The sequence below is a fragment of the Scomber scombrus genome, chromosome 18 (genome assembly GCF_963691925.1).
Source record: "Scomber scombrus chromosome 18, fScoSco1.1, whole genome shotgun sequence".
Classification (NCBI taxonomy): domain Eukaryota; kingdom Metazoa; phylum Chordata; class Actinopteri; order Scombriformes; family Scombridae; genus Scomber; species Scomber scombrus.
Window position 1 is genome coordinate 22,308,931 of NC_084987.1, and position 22,500 is coordinate 22,331,430.

General features: G+C 40.4%; 2 protein-coding genes across 2 annotated transcripts; both read right to left on the reverse strand.

Moving 5' to 3' along the window:
* Window positions 1-410: 410 nt before the first annotated feature.
* Window positions 411-6,459, reverse strand: ddx39ab (DEAD (Asp-Glu-Ala-Asp) box polypeptide 39Ab). Its single transcript, XM_062439123.1, has 10 exons — window positions 6,366-6,459; window positions 4,675-4,891; window positions 4,072-4,199; window positions 3,194-3,470; window positions 2,814-2,932; window positions 2,598-2,729; window positions 2,356-2,465; window positions 1,983-2,127; window positions 1,444-1,591; window positions 411-1,005 (listed from the first exon to the last, which is right to left on the reverse strand). The coding sequence occupies exons 2-10, from the start codon at window positions 4,880-4,882 to the stop codon at window positions 989-991; spliced, it is 1,284 nt and encodes a 427-aa protein (XP_062295107.1). The 5' UTR covers window positions 4,883-4,891; window positions 6,366-6,459; the 3' UTR covers window positions 411-988.
* Window positions 6,460-7,576: 1,117 nt separating this feature from the next.
* On the reverse strand, window positions 7,577-11,978 carry si:ch211-106h11.1 (volume-regulated anion channel subunit LRRC8D). The gene is made up of 5 exons (XM_062439550.1): window positions 11,628-11,978; window positions 10,601-11,194; window positions 10,068-10,318; window positions 8,790-9,167; window positions 7,577-8,693 (listed from the first exon to the last, which is right to left on the reverse strand). The coding sequence occupies exons 1-5, from the start codon at window positions 11,976-11,978 to the stop codon at window positions 7,577-7,579; spliced, it is 2,691 nt and encodes an 896-aa protein (XP_062295534.1).
* Window positions 11,979-22,500: the final 10,522 nt, after the last annotated feature.

A 22,500-nucleotide genomic window follows, 5' to 3' on the forward strand; every position in this document is an offset into this window, starting at 1 on the left:
GTTTATTAGAGTACAGTTATGATATATATTAGATATTTATAGGCTACTATGCAATGGACTTACTGATCCAGCCTACTCAATATCAATTTGAGCTGTACGTGGCCCCTGAACTAAAATGAGTTTGACACCCGTGTGTTAGATATAAAGTCATGGGATCAAACACACATCTCACTATACATATAACATTTCATCCAATGGCTGGTCACTTGAAGTGTAATATAAGTGACTGTTACTAGATCCATACAAGGTTTTTGCTTATGTAACGGACAAACATACAATTAATATTTTGTTTTTGTGTAGTTGTTTTACTTCCAAAAAACAAGATACCAACAGATACATATTAAGCAATTATTTTATACAGTGTGCTGATGACATACTTGTATCAAAACTTGCAAATTCACTACTAGGACTCCACTTGGTGATGATTTTTATTGGAGGCATTCAATTGGAAATTCAAACAAAGAGCTGCCATGTGATCTAAAATTGTTTCTTTATGTAAATGTCACTACATGACTACTTGATTACTTTTTAAAGATCAACTCTTCTGCAGTGGAGGGGGGTGGGGGACAAGAAACACAAAAACGTCCTATACAAAAAACTAGTTCGAACATTTAAAAAAAAGGCTAAAATCGCTTTTACGTGTTCCTCAGAACTACTTCTCTGAATGTTTCCCTGAAGCTCTGCTGGAGACTGAAATCAATGAATATGGGGTCAAGACAATTAGCCTCACAAGAGATCACAATAGTGAAATGGCGTTTTATAAAAAGTTTTAATTTCATTGAGCAAAAAAACAAAACAAAACAAAACACAGTAAAAGACAAATTAAAAATCAATCATAACCCCCTGTCCCCCAAAAAAGACAATAAAAATAAATGTTTGGTGAACAAAAGGGAACGAGCAGAGCTTTCAAATTAACAGTGAAGTACGTCTATTTCCAACTACAAGACACAAGATCCATGGAAAGGAGACTTCTGCTTGGCTGGAGGACTCATCTGGACTGCTCGACTAAAGGGGGACAGAGAAGGAGAAAGGGACATGAGTCCATGTAGAAGATCACGATGAGCAACAGCTGAGCATACCAACTTATCACCAGCAGGTTAAACATGTAAGGGCAGTTTCCATTTGACGATAGCCACGCAGTTACATAGCGGCACCAACTGTTGTCTCAAGTTGCCAAACTGACTTTATGGGTTTATTACACCAGCTGATTATCTTGTGGGGTAATCCAACGCTGGTGAGATCTCACTGGCTTAAAAACGGCCCAGCAAAACACACAACAACAATTAAGGTGATAGTATGTTGTTTGGATAATAAAGTGCCTTTTAAATCCGTTTAATCCACAAATTACAATCATTCCGACGGGTCAGCCCCATCAGGCTCACTTTAATAAGATCGTCAAGCATCGTTGGATGTCAGCGGGCGTGTGGAAATGGAAAGACTTACTGTAAGAGGAGATGTCAATCTCATCTGGCAGCTCGGCCACGTTGACCTCAAAGCGGTCCTGCACGTCGTTCAGGATCTTGGCGTCGGTCTCGTCAGACACGAAGGTTATAGCCAGGCCTTTGGTCCCAAACCTACCAGCACGGGCAACCTAACAAGTGTGGAAAAGAGATGAGTGAGTGATATCTCTAAACACATGTACCAACAATTGATACAGTACTCCATCAACCTTCTTAAAACCAATAAGCCTTTCCCATATCTTAACTTTGTAACTGTAGGAAAAGAACAGGTGATAACATTAATGATGGACTCTGCTGTATTCCAAGTGTCCCGGTAAGTCAGGACGGTTTGACCGTGAGCCAGCACACACAAGAAGCAGCTAAATGGAATGCAGCCATCATTAACGCCTGTGCCGTGTTTTTCTAATGTGACATGTCAAAATGTCTTCTGCGCAAAAGGCATATTTCCAAGAACGACCGTATCATGAAAGAGGAAAAACGAGAGCAGTCGGTCATCTATACTGCCTCCTCTGAAGTTCTCACCCTGTGCAAATAGGTGTCAGAATCTTCTGGCATGTCGTAGTTGAAGACGATGTTGACTCGCTCGATGTCCATCCCTCGGCCAAAGAGGTTGGTGGCCACCAAGATCCGCCTTTGGAAGTCCTTGAATTGCTGATAGCGAGACAGTCTGGGGGAGAGGGTGGGGGGAAAAGAGTAAGAAGGGGCAGGAGGGAGCGGATTATCAACACAGCTGCTGTAGGCATTACTGAACTGCATCCCCCTTTGAAGGCAATGATGTGTTGAGTTAACAGAGGAGGCCTCCAGCTCCATAAACATACTTCGGAGCTCCATACAGCATATTTTATGAGAGTAGGTATGCGAGAGAAGGGTGTGTGTGTGTCTGCGTGAGGCTTACCTCTCCTCCTGAGCCATTCCCCTGTGGATGGCGATGGCAGGGAAATTTTGTTCCACCAGGAGCTGGGACAGAGCGATGCAGCGCTGGACTGACTTGACAAAGATCACCACCTAGAGGCAAAGCAAAGGCATTAAAATACAGCTGCAGAGGCTACGTGGGCCACCAACCTAAAGCTCTTCTGAAGGGATTGCAAATTTCAAATGACATCTTTAACGCTTCATGAAAGGGCTCCTTCAGTTTACCTGGTTGAACTCCAACACGTCAAGCAGGTCAAACAGCTTGCGGTTCTTCTCGCTGTCCTTCAGCTTGCAGTAGTACTGTTGCAGGCCGTGCAGTGTAAGTTTGGTCTCGTCGTCCACAAATACTTCCATGGGCTGCATAGAGGAGGACAGAGGGTTAGTGGGGCGGTTTCTAAGAACTTCTACAAGTAATGAAACAACATTTTATTGGTCACTTACGTCCTGCATGAATTTGCGGCAGACTGGTCGGATCTCTTTACTCAACGTTGCGCTGAACATCATGACCTGCTTCTCGTGTGGTGTGATCCTGAAGATGTCTTGTACGTCACGTCTCATGTCTGAACATACGAGAAGAAGAGGTCAGAGACAGAAGAGGTCAGCACAAAAGACCTTTCAATTTTCTTCAGAGTTAATTCTCTTTAGAGAACTGAAAACACCAAATTCCCTCTTTTCTATAGAACTACAAACATGAGTCAATTAATCAGTCCTATTTCCTTGCAGAGGTGCAAATAGAAATTAATATTGATAGATTCATTTTATATGTTGTTTGGAGGATGGGAACCTTCATCAAATACATCAGAGTAGACAAAACAACACACCTAGCTGCTCCAACATCTTGTCACACTCATCCAGAACAAAATGCTTGACGTTCTTCAGAGTGAGGGTCTTGTTCCGGATGAGGGCCAGGATGCGGCCTGGCGTCCCGACGACGATGTGAGGGCAGTTCTTCTTCAGGACCTCCTCATCCTTCTTGATGGCCAGGCCGCCGAAGAACACGGCCGCTTTTACTGTGGGCATGTACTTGGAGAAACGCTCGTACTCTTTGCTGATCTGGAAGGCCAGCTCTCGCGTGTGGCACATGACTAGTACAGACACCTGCAGAACAGACGGAGGCAGTGTAGAGTCAGACACTTTAAATTTAGAACAACTGAATGCATGTTTACATAGTTTGAAGGAGCTAGAACTCATTTTGATCAAACGGTCTCCTAAATGCACGAAAGTTGCAGGTTTTAAACAATTCACTGAAATGTAAACATCTATCCACTGATGATCATTATAATTACAGAGGCTATTAAACTGTAGCCTGCACTCATTTAAACCTCAAAAAGTGTGTGTACCTCTACGTAAATAGTGTTGAGTAGTTTATAATTTGTTTTAATTATTTGAATTTTCTGCAATTATGACATGATGATTATTATTATTTGTGATGCCCACTCACATTTCATGAGATGCTTTTACTAAACAGTTTTTAAACTTTTTTCAATGCTTTCAAACACTAGCATTAGCAACTAGAACAAAAAAAGGTTTACTTCCCTTAACTTAGCCTAACTCTTTATTTTATACACAACTTAGGCTGGAAGGAACCTGTCCTCGAATGTAAGACAAAAACCAGACAGCTCAAATGTGTTGTTTATTTTCTTACAGTGCTTACTCAGTTCAGTGTCTAGACCTTTGTGTGTTGCGTTTATGTACTAACCTGTCCATCAACAGGTTCAATCTGTTGCAGTGTGGCCAGCACAAACACAGCTGTCTTGCCCATACCAGACTTGGCTTGGCAAAGGATGTCCATGCCCAGGATAGCTTGTGGGATGCACTCGTGCTGGACTGCATAACAAATAAGCACAAAAACAACACAAAAATTCAAGCAATTGCATTCATGTTATTGGCAGTAGGGCAATTATTTAGAGCTATTGGGCAGAGTATGTGGCAATGAGGCTAGCAGTTAAATAATGACACACATAACCAACAACAGCAACACTATTAATGTGTCTCACTGCAGTGCTTGCATTTTCCAAAGAATATATATTTATAGCTGTTTTCTTTACTCAATCAATGCATGTTTAAAAAAAAGAAAAAAAGATGGAACAAGTAGAAAGTGTGGTATCCAGTTAAAGACTAATCATATTAAGACCTTCAAACTGATGCAAGTGATACAAAGTGTCCAAGTTGGCTGGTAAGTTGTGTAAAAGAGGGACACAGTATTTATCCACAATACAATCAATAAAGTTATCCAGAAATTGCTCTATCAATACTCCACACACATACGGTCACCCAGTGAGTAAAACCAAATGGCTCTCACCTTCAGACGGATGCTCGAAACCACAGTCGATGATGGCACGGAGCAGCTCGGGTTTGAGCAGAAAGTCTCTGAAGCCGGAGCTGTGGATGGAAACGTAGGAACCCTTCACCTCCTTCTTGCCGGCGGGGGCCGCGCTCTCAGGAGCTACCTGAGGCTCCTCATCTTCCTCGTAGTCGAGCAGCTCGTTGTCAACATCATTCTCTGCCATTGTGTCTGTCTAGAAGAGAGGAGACACAAAAGTTGGGTTATTCATTTGTTTCTATGGCAGGAATTCCCTCCTTACTGAGTTCAAACTGCTCATTTGGACTTTTGTTTCATTATTTATTAACTTGTCCATCACATCTGTTGTATGCCAGATTCACATTTTGAGTATATGTTGCTGCCATCATATGTATATACTATAGCCTGACTGATATATCGCACAGCTGATATTATTGGCCGATCTTGACCAGTCACATCATAGATAAATTGGTATCTGTGAATATGCTGTCCGATATGTACAAAAACATTTTTAAAGTTATATAATCAACATTTTATATATACTTGGTCGTTTTTCTTAATTCAAGTTTAATTTATTTTTGTTCTATGTGTTTAAAAAAAACATTGCTAATTATACTTATTAAATTCCCAATGAAGTTTACTGTTTCAGTGCACTGACACCATTTTATACAAGTTATTCTTAAACTGTAAAATATCACGGCCTACATTACATATCTTTGTCACAAGTGTTTGATAACTCATTTTTTAATCCCCAACATCACTATCGGCTTCCTAAAATGCAGTATCGGTCGGGTCTAGGTTTATTCAGGCATCAATGTATATTACATGTGTTGGTTGTATCGTTTTCATTTCCTAATGATATCTATCTGTTTAGTCTATATGTATATATGTATTGGAGGCCTTGAACCAAGCCCACCTTTTGTTGCCACTCTTTGTGCCAGGTCTCACCACACGTCTTCAATATATTTAAATATCATATTAGTGCAAAAGCGGGAAAGTGTACGTGTTATTATCTCAATATGAATTCGCCTTCATGGATGTAGTGTTACTAGTGCTAACGTAATGCAAACACCGTACAATCACACAACCCCCATTATAAACTGTGAGGCCAAAAAAAAGACCAGCGAATTTAGCCTAAGGAGATGGCGGACATTTTAATTTAATTCAAACTAGAAGTCAGACCACTGTAAACAAAACATAACACACAATAAAACATCTGGTACTTGTGCTATGAGCTTAGCCGGTACTGTCGGATATACTAATCAGGTTAGCTTCAGAGCCGTTTACTACACTGGAAAGCCATTGTGTTGCATAACCATTGCTAACGTGGCAAGCTAACATGCTATTCCGCTAACTAAGCAGCCAAATTATACAAATGCTACAAGCAGATTACAAATTCACAGTTAAAAAGAACAGTTTAAGCATGGGGGAAATTACAAGGATACTCATTTAATGAGTATTATGAGGGATATGTTGAGTTTGTTTATTGCTATCGACGTTTATGCTACGCTACAAAATGCCAGCTAACTCAATAGCCCCCTCTTAAGCAAACAATGAAGGATGCTAGCTCATTCAATGGAAACTACTTTATACCTCTGGCACAATAAATATCAATTACGGCTTCCTAGGCGTAAATTAAAGTTTGAAAAGCTCTCTCAATCCTAAAACTAAAATTGATATTGCATTCTTACCGTTTCGGTGTTAGCTACGAGTCCAACAGATCAACACCGCATGGAGAGGCCTCAGTTGGTTTACGAGGAGCTGGAAGTCCCGCCTCCGTTGAAATGCACTCACGTCATTGGTGGTTTTGGAGAACTACCGGTAGAAGAAATCCAGTGATTGGACAAGAGCGATGCCGCAGTCCACCGCAGTTGAAGCGGGATATATCGGCCCAAGATTCTTTGTATGGAAGCCCATGAAGCCCAAGATAAAGATACACGGATGTATAAATAAATAAAGGCGCATATGAAATAATGACCAGATGAGTGGTTTTTTTTGCCAAGAAAAAAATAAAATACTTGGACACACTGTCCCTTTGAATTGAAAGCTGAGATGGACAGGCATTTCTTTCTTTCTTCTTCTTCTTCTTCTTCTTCTTCTTCTTCTTCTTCTTCTTCTTCTTCTTCTTCTTCTTCTTCTTCTTTTTTAAAATAAATAAATGTATATATTATTCTACATTCCATAACTTTACTTATTAAATCTGGGACCCATCCTGTGACTACATGGGCAAAGACTGGTTTCCAGGCTAAGGGATGTGATCTGTGAAAAGGGCTTGGACATGTAGAAACCACTGTATCTTGTGTATGTACCTAACTGGTTATGTGTTTAGAGATAACTTGGTGATGCAACTGTGACAACAAGAATGACAAAAAGCTACTTACTTCTCTTGCTTTAATTAATTATTTTATTAGTGATGTTTTTATTTTATGCATTTTTTCTTCCTAGATTTAATAAATTGATTCATTTTCTTCTTCAGCCCTGCATGAAATATCACCTCTATGTATATTTGCAATACAAACATTGCAGTAAACAGAATTGTATACCCATACCTCTTGTTTAACTGTGTATTACAAATCATTTATACTCAATGTCATTGCAAAGTTTACGCAGCACATGGTTTTGTACATTCATACTTATAGACAAGTCATTGGTTGACATTCATTTATATGTTGTTAGAAAAAATATGTACAGTATGTTTCAGTATGTGCTCTAAAATATAAATGCAATAATGACATTAAGAGTCACAATAAACGGACACAAAATAAAAAGTACATTCTTAAAGAATGGCCAATAGCATAATTCCCATTAAAAAAATAGAAAAATATATCAGTATGCAAAGAGGCCTTACTAAAAGAATACTATTAGTGTTAGGATACCGTTAGAAGCTAGATAGTCATTAGTCTTATATCTGTGATTCCAGAGCAGAGGAGAAGCTCCATTGTGTGGGGGAGAAGTACGGGAAACTGTCTGAGTCTGGCCGAGAATGCCCCTCTGAGTGGGAAGGGGGGCAAGAATGGCTCAGAAAGTCCCTCACATGGGGAGGCAAAGACAGTAACAGCCAGTCTTCCACCAGAAGACCATCTCCTTGCAGCCCTGAGCAGCAGCCCAATTCAGCAGGCAGTTCCTCTAGACTGTTACTGCGCAAGTCCAACTTGCACAGCTGACTTAAAGCGGCAATTCCCCTTGGTAATGAACTTAGAGAGTTGCGAGCCACATTTAGGATGCGCAGCTCTGAACAGCTACTGAAGAGTTCAGGAGGCAGCCTCTCTAGTCTGTTCCCACTGAGGTCCAGCTCTGTAAGCAGCTGCAGTGCCCTTACCTCTGCAGGCAGCTCCTCTAGCAGGTTGCCAGCCAGCAGGAGCCTACGAAGGCGGCGAAGGGTGAAGAGCGCTGGGGTTAGGTTCTGGATCTGGTTGTTAGACAGGTCTAGCAGCTCTAGGCCTCGAAGCACACCCACACTGGCTGGCAGTGCCAGAACACGATTATAAGCAAGTCTGAGGCAAGAGAGACGTCGCAGATGAGCCAAACTGAGAAGTTCCTCCAGAGTTCTCAAGTTATTATGCTGCAGGTCGAGTGTCCGCAGGTTGGTCAGAGCCAGGAGGGCAGAGGGCAATCGCTCTAGCTGGCAGTCCTGCAGCTGCAGCTCTGTCAGGTCAAACATCCGCTTCAGGCCAGTCATTACAAGCAGCCTGGTGCCTTCATTGTAGATCTCCAGCCTCACCAAGCTGCCGGCCACCTCACACAGCTCCCCTGGGATCCGCTGTAACATGCCTCGAATCACCAGCACACGGAGGTGACGTAATTGGCGGAGGCTCCCCAGTGTCCAGCTGCGGCCCACCCCGCCTTCACTGCTCAGACGACCAGAGAGATGGAGCTCATGCAGGTTGCGGAGGGACAGGACCCAGCTAGGGATCTCTGACGCCTGCGTAAAGGTGAGGTGGAGGACTTCCAGACGTTCTTGGAGGACTCCAAGTGCACTGGGATCCACAGCTGCTCTACAGTGGTACAGATGGAGCTCCCTGTTGTAGAAATAACCAATTAAAAGACTTAATTAATAAATGAATGGTCATTGTTTAAAATGTGTAAAAGCCTGGCTTCACCACTGTGCAACTCACCTGAGTGAGGTCATGTTGGATACCTGCCCCGTAAAGCTGGCATCTGTGATGAGCTCAAGTTTGAGGACCTGAAGCTGGCTGAGGGTGAAGAGGGCTGGAGGAAGGTGCGGCAAGGCCACCAGCTGCAGTCTAGAGCAGCCTTTTGCATCCACACTAGTCATAGCACGCAGCCTCTCTTCCCCCCAGCGCCTCTCCAAACTTTCCTCCATTAGCCTGCTCTCACTGACAGGGGACAAAAAAACAGACAGACGCTGGGCCAGCAAAGGGTCATACTGGTCTAACATATGTAAAAGAAAAGCCAGGTCTTTTCTCAGGTCAGGGACATCTCTCAGGGAGCACAACTCCTTCAGGGAATGGAAGGAATACTGCCGTAGAGAGCTAAAGAGGGTGCAGGAAAAAAAAGAACAGAATGTGAAATATATGACACAGAATATACTGCAGCCCAAAACACAGCATTACACTCTAATCCTATTACAAGACCTCTGGCATGCTCAACCTCATGGTATTATTTTGTTTAAAGGCCCTTAAAACAATAACAGTCTGTGTAGTCAAGTTCTTAACTAATTATTAATCAACCTTTTTATATTTAGACTAGTTTATCTTGGTTAAAACAATGTGACAAATTACACACCCATAAGCCTGTTGAACCTTGTAACACTTGCACGTGGGCATTCCCCTTCTCTTACTGTACATTTTGCTTGTCCTGCTAATGTCACGAGTTTCAAGTATGAAACTCAATGTCAGGGAGTTGAAACTTAATTGAGAGAAATAATCCATAGAACATAATGATTTATGGATATGGAGAAGTATGTAGTATGGACTGGAAACCAAAGGAAGGACAACGAATTGTAACTGTAATGTAAGGTATACATGAGGTTTGAAGTAAATTGGCTAAAACATACAAAAATATAGGTAAAGCTACATTCATTGATTTTTTGGACCACACTGACATCTTCAAAATTCATGTGGTGAACATGTTGGCAAACAGTTACTATACAACAATTAATTTTCTCATTCAGCTAACACAGAGCAATATTGTCTCCTCTTCTTCATATTGCTTGTTCTTAATTTTTTATTGATGTCCTTTTATTTTTGCTTCCACTTTCCTTCTGTGATGCTGTAAATTTCCCCATTGTGGGACTAATAAACGATTATTTTATTTTATCTTATCTTATTGACATTTATTTGAAATTGTGTTTCTTGCCATCATACAAATGTAAGGCCAGTATTCACTCTCCGTTTAGCTCTCCACTAACTCCACTAAAAATGAGTCCTGACCTGTGTAAAATCCAACTGAGGGTGTAAAAGTTCAGCAGGCCATACAGCCCCAGTAAGGCCAAGTAGGTCACCAGCAGTTTGTGTAGAAGGGAGGAGAGCACATGGATGCACTCAAAGGTAGTGTAGCCCACCAGGGCCTGCTCCTCAGGGTAACAGGTGTGGGTGAAGGAGAAGGAGCTGAGAAGAGGGATGGTGTAACTCACGATCAGCGTTAGCATCAGCAGTTTGAATATCGTCTGAGCCAAGTAGACCTGCATGAAGATGAAATGCATGACAGAAGGTATGACGAATATATTAACAACAGTTGATCAAGCTTCATCAAACATTACATTGTGATGTAAGATTAAACCACACTGCTGTACTGGTTTGTAACATTTTGAATAGTGAATGGCTGAAAAGCTGACTGCTATAAATATACATCTCTATAACATCACATCATAACACATTTTCATATTTGAACAAGAAAACTTGAAAAGGAAAGGCAGATAACATTGATATATACAGTACATCTTTGAGGCAAGAGGATCTCTAACCTTATAGATGACATCTGAGCTTTCGCAGTGGGATCGAAATTTCCTGACCCTTTCGAACAGTGCCCTGGCCTGTTCCCCATCACTTTTATCCAGACGGATTCCCTGCCTGGGACTGTCAACCATGAGCGATGGCTTGGAAGGAGAAGGGCAGTGTACTCTGGAGCCGAGGGATATAGATGACACGGTGGAGTTACAGGAGTTCGTGGAAGGGCACGGGGAGGGAGGGGCGGCAGTGAATGCACTATCTGACCTCTTCAAAAGCGGGCTGTCCGTGCCTGAGTCTACGCTTGAACGTCTTGTGCGGGTCACTGGTGATGAAGATGGATTTGAAGATTGAGGAGGTTGAGGTAGTTGCCTTTCCTCAATCACTTCCTTCTCTTGGATGTTCTCTTGCTGGGCAGCATGGGACAAGGCCTGAGATGTCCAGGGTGACTCGCTGCACTTTGCCAAGATGGCTAGGAAGTGCTCTATGCGGGCAGAGGTGTGGGGGAAGTGGAGCCAGAAGGAGCCACTGGCTAACAGCACTAGAGACTGCAGCAAGGCTATGTAGGGAAAGAAGCGGGAGCACAAAGGCAAAGCCTCATGGTAGCACACCTAGACAGAGACAGACGGACAGACACTTAAACCTTCAATCACATATTTTTTGTCCACTTGGGGGCTTTGGAGTAAGTTGTAGGCTAATCTTAATGTCATGTTCCTGCTACCTGACAAATGTAAGCCCAATATTCACTCTACTTTTAACACAGTGTTTGGTCTTCACCAACTCCTGAGAAAAATATCTGGCTTTTTAGATGTTAAATGCTCCATTATGTTCATCACTAGTTACTAGAAACAAAACAGAAAAGTTGCAAGCTGTAAAACCAAAACAATAAACTGAAAGTCGTTATAAAGCCCCATAGAGATGAGGTACACTACAGCATCGGGTGGGTTAACACGAGGTGATTTAAGAGACTTGACAGACAATATTCTTTATTGGTTTCACCTGTTTTGTTGTATTATTTTCAGGAAAGTTAAGCTATTACAGTACCTGGCTAATGTAAACATACTGCTGGTAAACCAGGTGAGTGCGTCGACCCCGAGCTGTAGAATGAAGATTTGGGCTGCTGTTGCGTGGAATTTGCGTTGGTGGCTTTGAAGTTGGAGTCAGTGCCACATCGCTGCTAGTTGAAGACCTGTGATAACTAGTATTTGCAGTGACAAGAGGATCTGAGGGAATGCACACCACTCGGTCCCTGGATAGCTGCTCAGTACAGGCCAGAACAGATGCCATCAGCATCAGGACCACCAAGTAGTCCATGAAGACCTCCCACCATGGCTTCAACACTTTAGACCTGCTCTGATGCTGGTTCAGAGGCGCCAGCTCCGACAAGGAAAACATGGCGACCTCTGGGTCCTACAAGGATGGCTGTAAAAGTAATTGTGAGATAGTGAAGAAAGGTTTAGGCTAGGCACCTAAACTCATGTTGTGACAGTATAACAAAAAGTCTAATTTTGGTAGATGTAGTATCACAATTACAATTTGTGACCCTATTTAAATATTATGAGGTCTTCCCTTTAGTAACATACATCAAAATATGTGACCTTTGGAGTCACTCGTTTTAAAAAGACATTCAATAATATCCTGATCAGGTCACAGAATAAGAGGTACTCTGTCAGTTTTAGTTGGACAGGAAAAGTTTAGTGTTTTAATGGAAATACATCAAAGAATGTAATTTAAAATCTTAACATTACAAGATAAAATTTGGTTAAGTTTTAATGTCAAAGTCATTTTTGGCCTTTAAAGATGTTTTCATCAATGGTTACATTGATGTTACGAGTAAACCAATTCAAAATAGTACAAACACCACCTGGCAAAATATCCACTAGCATGTATTTAGTCTATTTCTTGGGAAAAGGATATGCTCAGAACTTAACAATTAATGTACTTTTTACAGCCCACAATTTACTTTCACCTACCTGAGTAAATAAGTTGTTTTCTTGCCTTTCTCTCTTTCTTTTCTGATCAGCTCACAGCCGCCTTAAAGAAACTTCATTCCGGTGCTGTCCGGTTCTGCCGTGAAAACTCTTGAAACTTACAACAAACTCCTCCTCGGCTGGCCAACACACAGCTTTTCAACGGTTGCCATGGCAGCAGAGGATGTGTGGTTGAAAAATCTAATTCAGCACTAGAAGCCCGTTCATGACCCACAGGGGGCATGCCTGTACCCTTTAACTCCTTCAGAACTGATTTACTCTGAGCACAGTATCAGAGGGAATCACAATAATAAGGTATTGTCAGAAAAATGTAATTAGATATCAAAAGTAGACAATACTTATACTTATACTTATACTTATACTTATACTCATCAAGAATGATCCTTTTTCAGAATTTCAATGTTGCAGCTGCTTTAAATGGAGCTGATTTGACCTTCTTTGTGGGGTAGTTTAATCTGTAACATGGCATGATATTTTACAAGATGATAATAGGTTAATCGCAGCGTCTCTGGTTCGAATCCGGCCAGGGACCTATGCTGCAGGTCATTCCACTCTCTCTCTGTCTCTGTTTCCTGTCGGCCTCTTTGCCAGTTACTATATAAATAAAGGCAAAAACAAAACTCACTCAAAAATCAATTTTAATCTTAAACCAACATTCACAGACCCTGTTGAAAAAATAACAACACTGTATCCAACAATATCCAGCAGGGGCTGCTGAAGTTACTGTACTGTGACTTACAAAGCAGCTCTCATTGCAGGCCTACACTGTTATAGATTGTTATAGAGTATTTGTTATAGATTGATGTTTGCTTCTAGGTTTGTTTCCTACTAGTACTGTACTGACTCTGATGGCTGAGGAAAGTTCCTGTGTGAGTGTGTGTCTGTGTCTGTGTGTGCACAGGGAACGGTCATATGTAACTCAACCTGTTGTTTCTTTGTATTTGTGCCAAGAAGAATCTGGAGCAAAGATGCAAACTGACACTGAACCACAATGTGATCTACTCTGCACAGCTGGTTCACTGTGTGTACTATACTGTATGTATAAGTGTGAAAATGAGCATGTCTGTATGTGTTGCGACTGAGTGGGTTGGGGAGTGAACAACGGTACGTGTGAGTGAGATTCTCATTTCTACTGACGCCACAGAGAAAAATCTCCAATTAAAGTGTGAAGGTGTAATCGATGGACACCTACAGAGCGATATTCAGCACCTGATAAACAACGTACGAAACATTGCAGTGTCTCAGTGACAGGGTAACTGTATTCAGTTCTGTTTTGAGGCAGTTGAAACAGCCTCACAACAGAGGCAGTTGACTTGTGTGTCTCTGAATCTGAATCTTCACATGGCTTCCAGGTGTAGAGATTAGACCAATAAAAAGCCAGTTTTAAAAGAGGACACTGAGATAGCTTGTCTGATTCTCAACGGAAGGTTATACCATAGTTGTGGAGCCCTGATGGCAAATGCCATACTACCCTCTATCTCAAGCTGTGCCCTGGGGACCGAGAGCAACAGCTGGTCCACAGTGCGTGTAGGGGTGTAAGGGGTGAGAAGGTCAATAAAGTAAGATGGGCCAAGACTGCTCAGTGATTTAAAAACAAGCAACAACATTTTAAAATCAATTCTGAACACAACTGGTAACCAGGGTAGTGAGATGAGAATCGGGAAAACATGCTCATATTTTTGAGTTCTCATTAGCATCTTAGCTACGGTATTTTGTACAAGTTGGAGGGGGTTGATGGATTTCCCGGGCAGTCCAGCAAATAATGAGTCACAGTAATCTAGATGGCTGGAGAGAACAGCATGAATGACAATTTGTGCATCACTGAATGAATAAAATGATCTAATCTTGACATTATTCCTAATTTGATAACTGATTTGGTGATATAGTGCTAATTACATCCATCTTTCAGGCCTCATGCATTGCAAATCTTGTGTACTAACTAAAGACTGGTTTACACAATCCCTGTGTACTGTTGGTCCAAGTACCTTATATTTGTTGTAGAGAAGCTCCTCCATTGATGTCCAACAAATTTGAAGCTTCTTCGTCTCTCCATTGATACCTGCCATTGTTGTTTCTCTCCTCCATGTTTTAACAGGGTTGTGGGTTGCTGACACTGGGTGATGACGGCAGGCAATATGTGCAGAGAAGTGAGATGTTATAAAAACCACATGTATTCTGGTCTGGCCATTCTCACAGCAGTCAGATAAGAATCAGGTCTTGGACCACATATGTAAATAGTATATCGTGGTATGAACCTGATATGAAAAAAATCAGATTTGGTTTCTTCATAATCCAGAAAAAAATTGATTTGTGTCACTTTAACATGTAATGTAAACGTTGCCTTAGAGACAGGGACAAATTGTTCGTTAAAAAAAAAGCGTTATTACATTACTTACATGCTAATATGTATGTTGAAAGTTAAGCTATGCTGCAGCTGAGCATAGAAACAGTGGCCATGAAAATACAAAAACTATTGTGCAAGACTATTAACTGACAATCTGGAAGGGGACAGGGTTATGTATTTGGGAAGTAATTGTGAGCAGGTATGCAGGTACGTGTGGAGGTCAAATGGTGCTGATAGGGAGGACTACATTCCAGGACAAGAAGTCCATGATAGGCTCTGAAATAACAGGAAAGGGAAACATGACATGTTTGACCTTTGGAAAGAGCAAATGAGAAAATAACATTTAGTCCAGTTAATTTTTTAATTTTTGAGAGTGCATTAACGTCCATGTTCTTATGAGAAACTAAGTGCGTTTTTGTGTCTCTTTCTTGGAAATGACTTTACGGGGCTGTGGCGTGGCAAGCTAAACATCGCAAGGGGCAGATATCCTATCAACACCCTTTCAGAGTTCTGCTGCAAGAAGGCCTGTGGCTTCACACCTCATGTACTTTACACACACACACACACACACACACACACACACACACACACACACAGAAATACTCATGTTCTCACAATCGTGCCCTTCAGCAGGGATGTTATGGGTGGGGTTGTGTTATGTGACAGGATTCACACGTCCATGCCTTGAAAAAACATCACAAGCTTGCTACAGACCTCAGTACAACAAATGGTTACAATTTTTAAACCTGCAATAACTGATTTTTTTGGACACTTGGGGGTAGCGTAAAGAAGTTGTGAAAACAGCATGTAGCGTCTAGCAACATTATCATTTATTTGGAGTCATGTCTCTGACCACCTGGCAAATGTCAGTCCAAAATTCACTCTGTTTTTGGTCTCCACCAACACATAGCCTATCTGTCTCTGTTGCTGACAAATGCTCAACTGTGTTCACCAGCTAGTCGCGAACAGTGTTTGTCTGATGTGAGAGCAGAGAGCGTGAAAAAAAGCAGTAAAGTTGCAGCTGGTCAGCTAGGCCTCTACACAATGAGCTGAAACTCATCATAAAGCTCCGTCAAGCCAAGAGGAGCTGCAGAGTCAGATGATAACTCCATGTAGGTTCATCACTATGAGTGATGCCTCTGACATTACACTAATTAGAGCGCAGCTTGGTGGGAACATTTCGCCTGCCTTCACATAAAGCCAGGCTAGCTGTTTCTTCGCAGTCTTTGTGCTAAGCTAAGCTAACAATTGTATCAGTCTTCTTTGTCAGGTGCAAAAGCACTGCACAGTGGTTCAACCATGAGATAAGTTTTAATATCTCTGGAGAGCTATCAGTCCACAAATTCTTTTTCCCTGTGTGATGGCCACAGCCACGCATGGTAATGCTAGCCCAGTTCAAACTCTCTCACCTCATTAGTTTGCTACCTATCTACATTGGTGCATTTCATGAGCAGTTGACTACACTCAAACAATTCACATCACATATTTCTTTAATGTGGAATCTGTTTATTTGCTTGTTTCTTACATTGTTTTATGTGAAGTGCACACATTTTAAAACTGTAGGGGTTACACAGGCAATTTTCTTGATCATGTTTCTTTGTTTTTGAGTTACTGTGGTTGTTGGAGAGGCCTTTCTAGTTTAGCTTTGCATTTAGTTGTAGTTCGTGTCTATTATTTGTCTTTATTACCTCATGGTATTTGGTTTGGCCTAGCTACTATATAGTAAACTGACCACATACAACAACACATGAGGAAACGTGTTTGTTCAGTAAACGCCTTGTTTAGTAGTTATATTGAGTACATTTATATTTTCTTGATGTCTTATATAGTTATTATACAATTCTTGGTTTATCATATTTTCACATGTTTAGGGTAAATAAAAATCTAGGTTTTCATCTACATCTCATATTTCCTAATTGCCTCATTGCTTGGCCCCTAACACCCCACCCAAAAGATGTTGAGGTAAACTGCAGAATTAGTTGTTCATGGTACAAAGGAATCTATTTTGACTGAGTGTTATGATGTGTTTGATTGTCCAACACAGTGTTTCTTGATTTTTTTCTGTAGCCACCTTTTCTGGACCTCGACTGCAACAACAACAACATGTCGTCTCATTGAAATTAGTGATGGGGAAACATTCTTTGCCATGCTAACAGCATCGCTCTATGGATGGCAATGTCAGCCTGTTGGTCGATCAGTCCACCACAGGTCTGACACTTTGATCCAGACTAAAATATCTCAACTACTGGATGGATATTTTGTACAAACATGCTGTTGCCATAGGATGCTGACTCCACTGGCGCTACCATGACGTTGAGGGTGTGTTTGGTTTTTGGTGAAATGTCTCGACAAATATTGAATAGATTGCCATTACATTTTGTACAAACATTCATGTTCCCCACAAGATTATTGTAATAACTTTGGCAATGACTTGCATCCTGGGCCATCATTACAAACTTGAAAATGTTCATTTCCCAAAACTCTAGTTTATGGTGGAATACTAACAAAACTAATGACATTCAGCTTCAGCTGTACTTTGTGCTGATGGGTAAATGTTAGTTAACATGCTAAACTAAGATGGTGAACATGCTAAACACACTAAATATACATACTAAGCAAGCATGTTAGCATTATCAATGTGATCAGCATTTAGATCAAAAGCCTGCTGTGCCTAATAGAGCCTCACAGAGCTACTATCCTGGCGGTAAAATGTTAAAGTACTGTTATTCTAAATAATGGCATCAAGGTGAATGTTAAAGCCTCCAACGATTACAGTATATAATTGAAGTATATATACCAGCATCTATTTATGTACTCCACAATCATATTTGTGGTTCAGTGTGGTTCAGGCAAATTAGAAGATGTAGGCAGTGGCTGCCTTGGGTACCATGTCATCTCTGAGTTCTCACACCCCCTTACCTCACTGTAACCCTGCACTGTCAGAGTGATACAAAGTTCATCAGAGAGTTGGCTACATGTGTGGGAGTGGGGATGCCCATCTGCCGACTGAATTTTAGAATTTGTCGTCATCAATATCACCACCATCACCACCATCACCACCATCACCACCGTCATTTTCAACATTCTCTTTACATGGTAACATGACAGTTGTAGTGGAACATATTTATGCATCAAGTGTACTGTCATAGACACCAAGGGGAAAGTGCTTCATCATATCTAAGAAATGTGTTGTTTTAGTAATTTCTTTGATGGAAAACTCCACAATTTTTTTTAAATTTGAATCTGTGATGTTTTAAATCTGACAGCAATTGATTGAAAGAAGTGGGAGGATGTGATAAGCCTTAACTTAAAAGAAAAAATACCTCAGCAAAATATTTGTTTCCTGTTGAGTGGGAGGCTCAGGCCTAGTTGAGGGAGTTTCAGAGGTTTACTTTTGTACATAACCATGTGATATAGTGTTATATTGAGAGTAGGAGCTGTACAATCCACAGCAAATGTAATAAATATACATTTGTTGTTGTTTATACATCATATATTGCAAAGTTATTCTGTTTACCATCACCACTGCCTCTTTTTTATTATATACATTGTTTACTTTTCTTAAATCTTATTACAACTAAATTAAGCACACATTTAGCATATCTAGACATTTCTATACAGAATAGTGCGCTCTCTAAGCGTGTTTTTAATTTCCATTCCCTCATCTACAAAGGAAAAGAAAGCCCTGCACTGTCCATAACCTTCATTCTTCTGCCAACCAAAGTGAGAGAAAGTTGAAAAGGTTTGAGGAAATGAGTGTTAAGTGGGCGGGTGGGGGTGAAGAAGTGACAGAAAGATAGAGAAGCTGTTGGCCGTGAGAAAGTGGCAGAGCGCTTCATTTGTCAAATCCCCTGACTGAAACCACAGTAGGCCTCCAGCCGCAGCAACTATACAGATACATACAAAAAAAGCTATGACTGCAGCCTGACCCTGAGAATGTGTCTCTCTCTTTCATAGTTTTTTTGAAGACAATTCATTTGATGTAATGATGTCATTTTGTGTACTCCAATACTCCTCGCAGTCACATTGAAAAAGTACGTTAATTGATACTTTATGAGATTCTCATGCAAACATCAGTCACCTAGATAATACATATATGACATATAATATTTGTTAAGGCATTTTGAGGACTCTTTGGATGGTGAATCATGCTTTTGCTTTTCGACTTTACCTGGCAATATTCTCTTGCATTAATATTGAGCTCAATATGGCCTCAAAGAATAACTAAACTCTCTAATCTAAACTCACAAAAATATATTTGGAGGATTTCTTAAAATCTTTAAACCAAAGGGAAATATTCTATGATAGAATTAGCGTGAATTATTTCATGAACATTTCAGGAATATATCCGGTATCTTATATCACACATGCATCACAATCCTCCTACATACTAAAATACATAACATAGTAAATGAACATCAAAAACAAAGCAATAGGAAACTGAACTTTTGACTAGATTTGCACTCTCTTCTTCCCTCCCTCCTCCCCAAGGTGCAGGTTCCTAGAAAGGCAGTTTTATACCACCAGCAGGGGAACAAGAAGCCAATGAACCCCCCAAAACACGAGACCCAAACCCACTGAACCCAACAGCCCGTCTCAGCTCCCTGAACTCCTCTCGTCTACTCTCCCTGGCAGCCCCTGGGAGAAGGTTACAAGCCCCCCACCACATCAACCACAGTGCTCTGACATGCCTCTCTTCATGCACATCAAGGCAAAACTCAGCTCCATCGTTTGGTGTTAACACCAGGAGTCAAATGAGATGCATGCAGAAATATAGCCACATTGAGACATGCTTTGGTTTCGGTTCATATGCGGCCCTCGATGATTTGATTTCAATCTGAGGTCAGATTATACAGGCCTGTGTGTTTCAATAGTTTCAACAGAGATGTATTTGAAAAAATATTTTTCCCTCACTCATGTTTCCTGAAGTAATGGTGTTATTGCAAGAAATAATCAAGAAATGGTAGCTACATCAGTCAAAAATGGGTTTTAGAGAATTCTGTATTTGATGGTGTTGTGCTACTACTTTACAATGTCTGTAACTGGGTAGATCAAATATTTTTAATAGAAATACCCTTTTGTAATTTCAATATTTCCATTAGGGTAGTGTAACCAGACATTACTTACGTAGGGTATTTACTAGTATGGCTGTGATCACCCCAGTCAGGGAAGGTGCCAGTTTATTCCAGCTAGAGAAGTTGTCTTGTGTGATTTTCAGCAATGCTGTGAAATTGAAAGAAATGAACATTCATGAACATTTCAGGAATATATCCGGTATCTTATATCACACATGCATCACAATCCTCCTACATACTAAAATACATAACATAGTAAATGAACATCAAAAACAAAGCAATAGGAAACTGAACTTTTGACTAGATTTGCACTCTCTTCTTCCCTCCCTCCTCCCCAAGGTGCAGGTTCCTAGAAAGGCAGTTTTATACCACCAGCAGGGGAACAAGAAGCCAATGAACCCCCCAAAACACGAGACCCAAACCCAAAATGGTTAAAGACTGGTAGCATTACAGATTTTTAACCAATGGAGAGCAACCAAAGATACAGCCTACGTTATATACTGCAACAGATCAGAGCCCTGACTAAGCACCCATTGTTAACTAGAGAAGTATGTCATCTGCATATAGACTGATTTAGTGTTATTTCGTTTAAATCAGATATGCCGTCCTTGATGAATGGAGCGAGCAATTGCTATGGAATATGAAGTGGAGATTGGGAAGATGATAAAATCCTTACAAAAAAATATATCAGCCTGGATTATCTGCTCTGGGTGTTAAATCGTATTGTATAAAGAATAGTCTTGCCCTTTTATTTTGAGTTCTTCCATTGCTTGTCCAGGGTCTTACCCTTATATGTTGTAAAGAAAATGATCAACATGTGTGTATGATTTGGTGAGCTGTTAGGTTTGTTAATTTCTTATCGTTTTTTATTTTTTTATTTTTTCCATCTGTTTTCAATTTGAGTGATTATTGTACTCTCCCTGTGCTGCTTTGGTTCATTTTATTGTTTTTGCTTACTGTCTTGAAGTATGAGTAGCTTGTTATGGTTGTTTTCTAAGTCCAAGTGTCTTTATTGTCATGGTATAAAACACTGAAACAGCAAAGCATCTCCCTGATCCACGTAGTACAAAATATAAGATAAAAGTGGTAACAGAATAGAATAAAATAGTCACTAAGAATGCAACAGATATTAAAAACACTTATTTTCACAGTAAAATAGAATGAAATTGTGGATTTGTTACCAGGAGTAAAATAAATATAAAAATAGTTAGCATATATTTACACACACACTTACCAGTAGTAATTGCAAATTAACATATGTAGTGCAAACATTCAGAGTTCTTGTGTGGAGTTATTAAGGGTGTTGGTGGGGTAGGGTGGTTGGGACAGGACAGCGCGGGAAGAGTGTGGGCTGGGGGGGTTTTGTTTAACAGCCTGACTGCTTTAGGGGAAAAACTGTTCATCATTTTGGTAGTCTTTGCTTGATAGATCTTTATCTTCTTCCTGAGGGCAAGAGTTCAAAAAAGTGATTAACTGAATGTGATCGTCTTGTTTTCTGAAGGATTTGTAAGTAAATGCAACATGACTTCTTCTATCTCTTCATCTGGTATTTAGATTTCTATATTTCCCCTTTTCCATTTTGCGAAGAAATGTTAATAATTCTTCTGGTGTTGGACTCAATATCATCTTATTCGGCTCTAGTCACAAATTTGGCTTGAAATGGTTTGTTTCATTTAGTTAAACTGTAGATTTGGGTCTGATTCATACTATAGATACACTCACTGAGCACTTCATTACAAACACCTGAGCAATCTAATGCAATCCAATATAATAAATTCTACTTTTACAAAGCCTATATATTTTCAGGTTTTGTTGACAGAAAGGTGATATTTCTATTTATTATTGAGGTCGTAGTGGGTGGTTGTGGCGGTGTACTGGAGTGTATTACGTTGAATATTTATCCCACCACATTAACATATATAAGGAGGGCAAAATATTAGGAACACTTTTATAACACATATATAGATAATTTGTAACTGGCAATGAACAATGAAAATGGTACACTACTTATTTTTAAATAGTTATCTGCTGCAAAACATTTATTACTGATATAAATTGCATTTGTAATGAACATTTAACAAATCATTTACAAATAATGTTGACAAAATCTAATAAGTCCTGTTCATTTGTAAAGATTTAAAAGCACAGTGAGAAATTCCAACTTTGGATAGTTTAAAACTATGTACTACTTGAAAATTGCTGTATAAGGCAAAACACCATACAGAAAAGATGGCACACAATGTTTTATATATGGGTTATTTATTTACTGTAATTTAGTAATCAGCGTTGGTTGACTAGGAAGATAGAACTTTGACTTGGCCTGTTTTCTGTTGGATAGATAGATGCTGCAGTTTTTGCCACAGCTCATGCTGCTAATGCTGTGTTGTAGTAAATGTGGTCGGGGGGGTGTGCTTCACATCTTATTAGGAAGAAGAAGCAGGAACTTTGCAAGTTTCACAGATGACTCAGTAGGTCTTTATCACGTTTAACCATTTAACACCTTTTTC

Coding starts and splice junctions, on each gene's coding strand:
- ddx39ab (XM_062439123.1), bottom strand. CDS start 4,882: ATGGCAGAGAATGATGTTGACAACGAGCTGCTCGACTACGAGGAAGAT. Junction 2,933..3,193: donor CAAGATGTTGGAGCAGCTAG/GTGTGTTGTTTT, acceptor TCGTATGTTCAG/ACATGAGACGTGACGTACAA. Junction 2,466..2,597: donor ACGTGTTGGAGTTCAACCAG/GTAAACTGAAGG, acceptor CTTTGCCTCTAG/GTGGTGATCTTTGTCAAGTC.
- si:ch211-106h11.1 (XM_062439550.1), bottom strand. CDS start 11,978: ATGTTTTCCTTGTCGGAGCTGGCGCCTCTGAACCAGCATCAGAGCAGG. Junction 10,319..10,600: donor GCTCAGATGTCATCTATAAG/GTTAGAGATCCT, acceptor ATCTTCATGCAG/GTCTACTTGGCTCAGACGAT. Junction 8,694..8,789: donor TCCAACATGACCTCACTCAG/GTGAGTTGCACA, acceptor TTTCTACAACAG/GGAGCTCCATCTGTACCACT.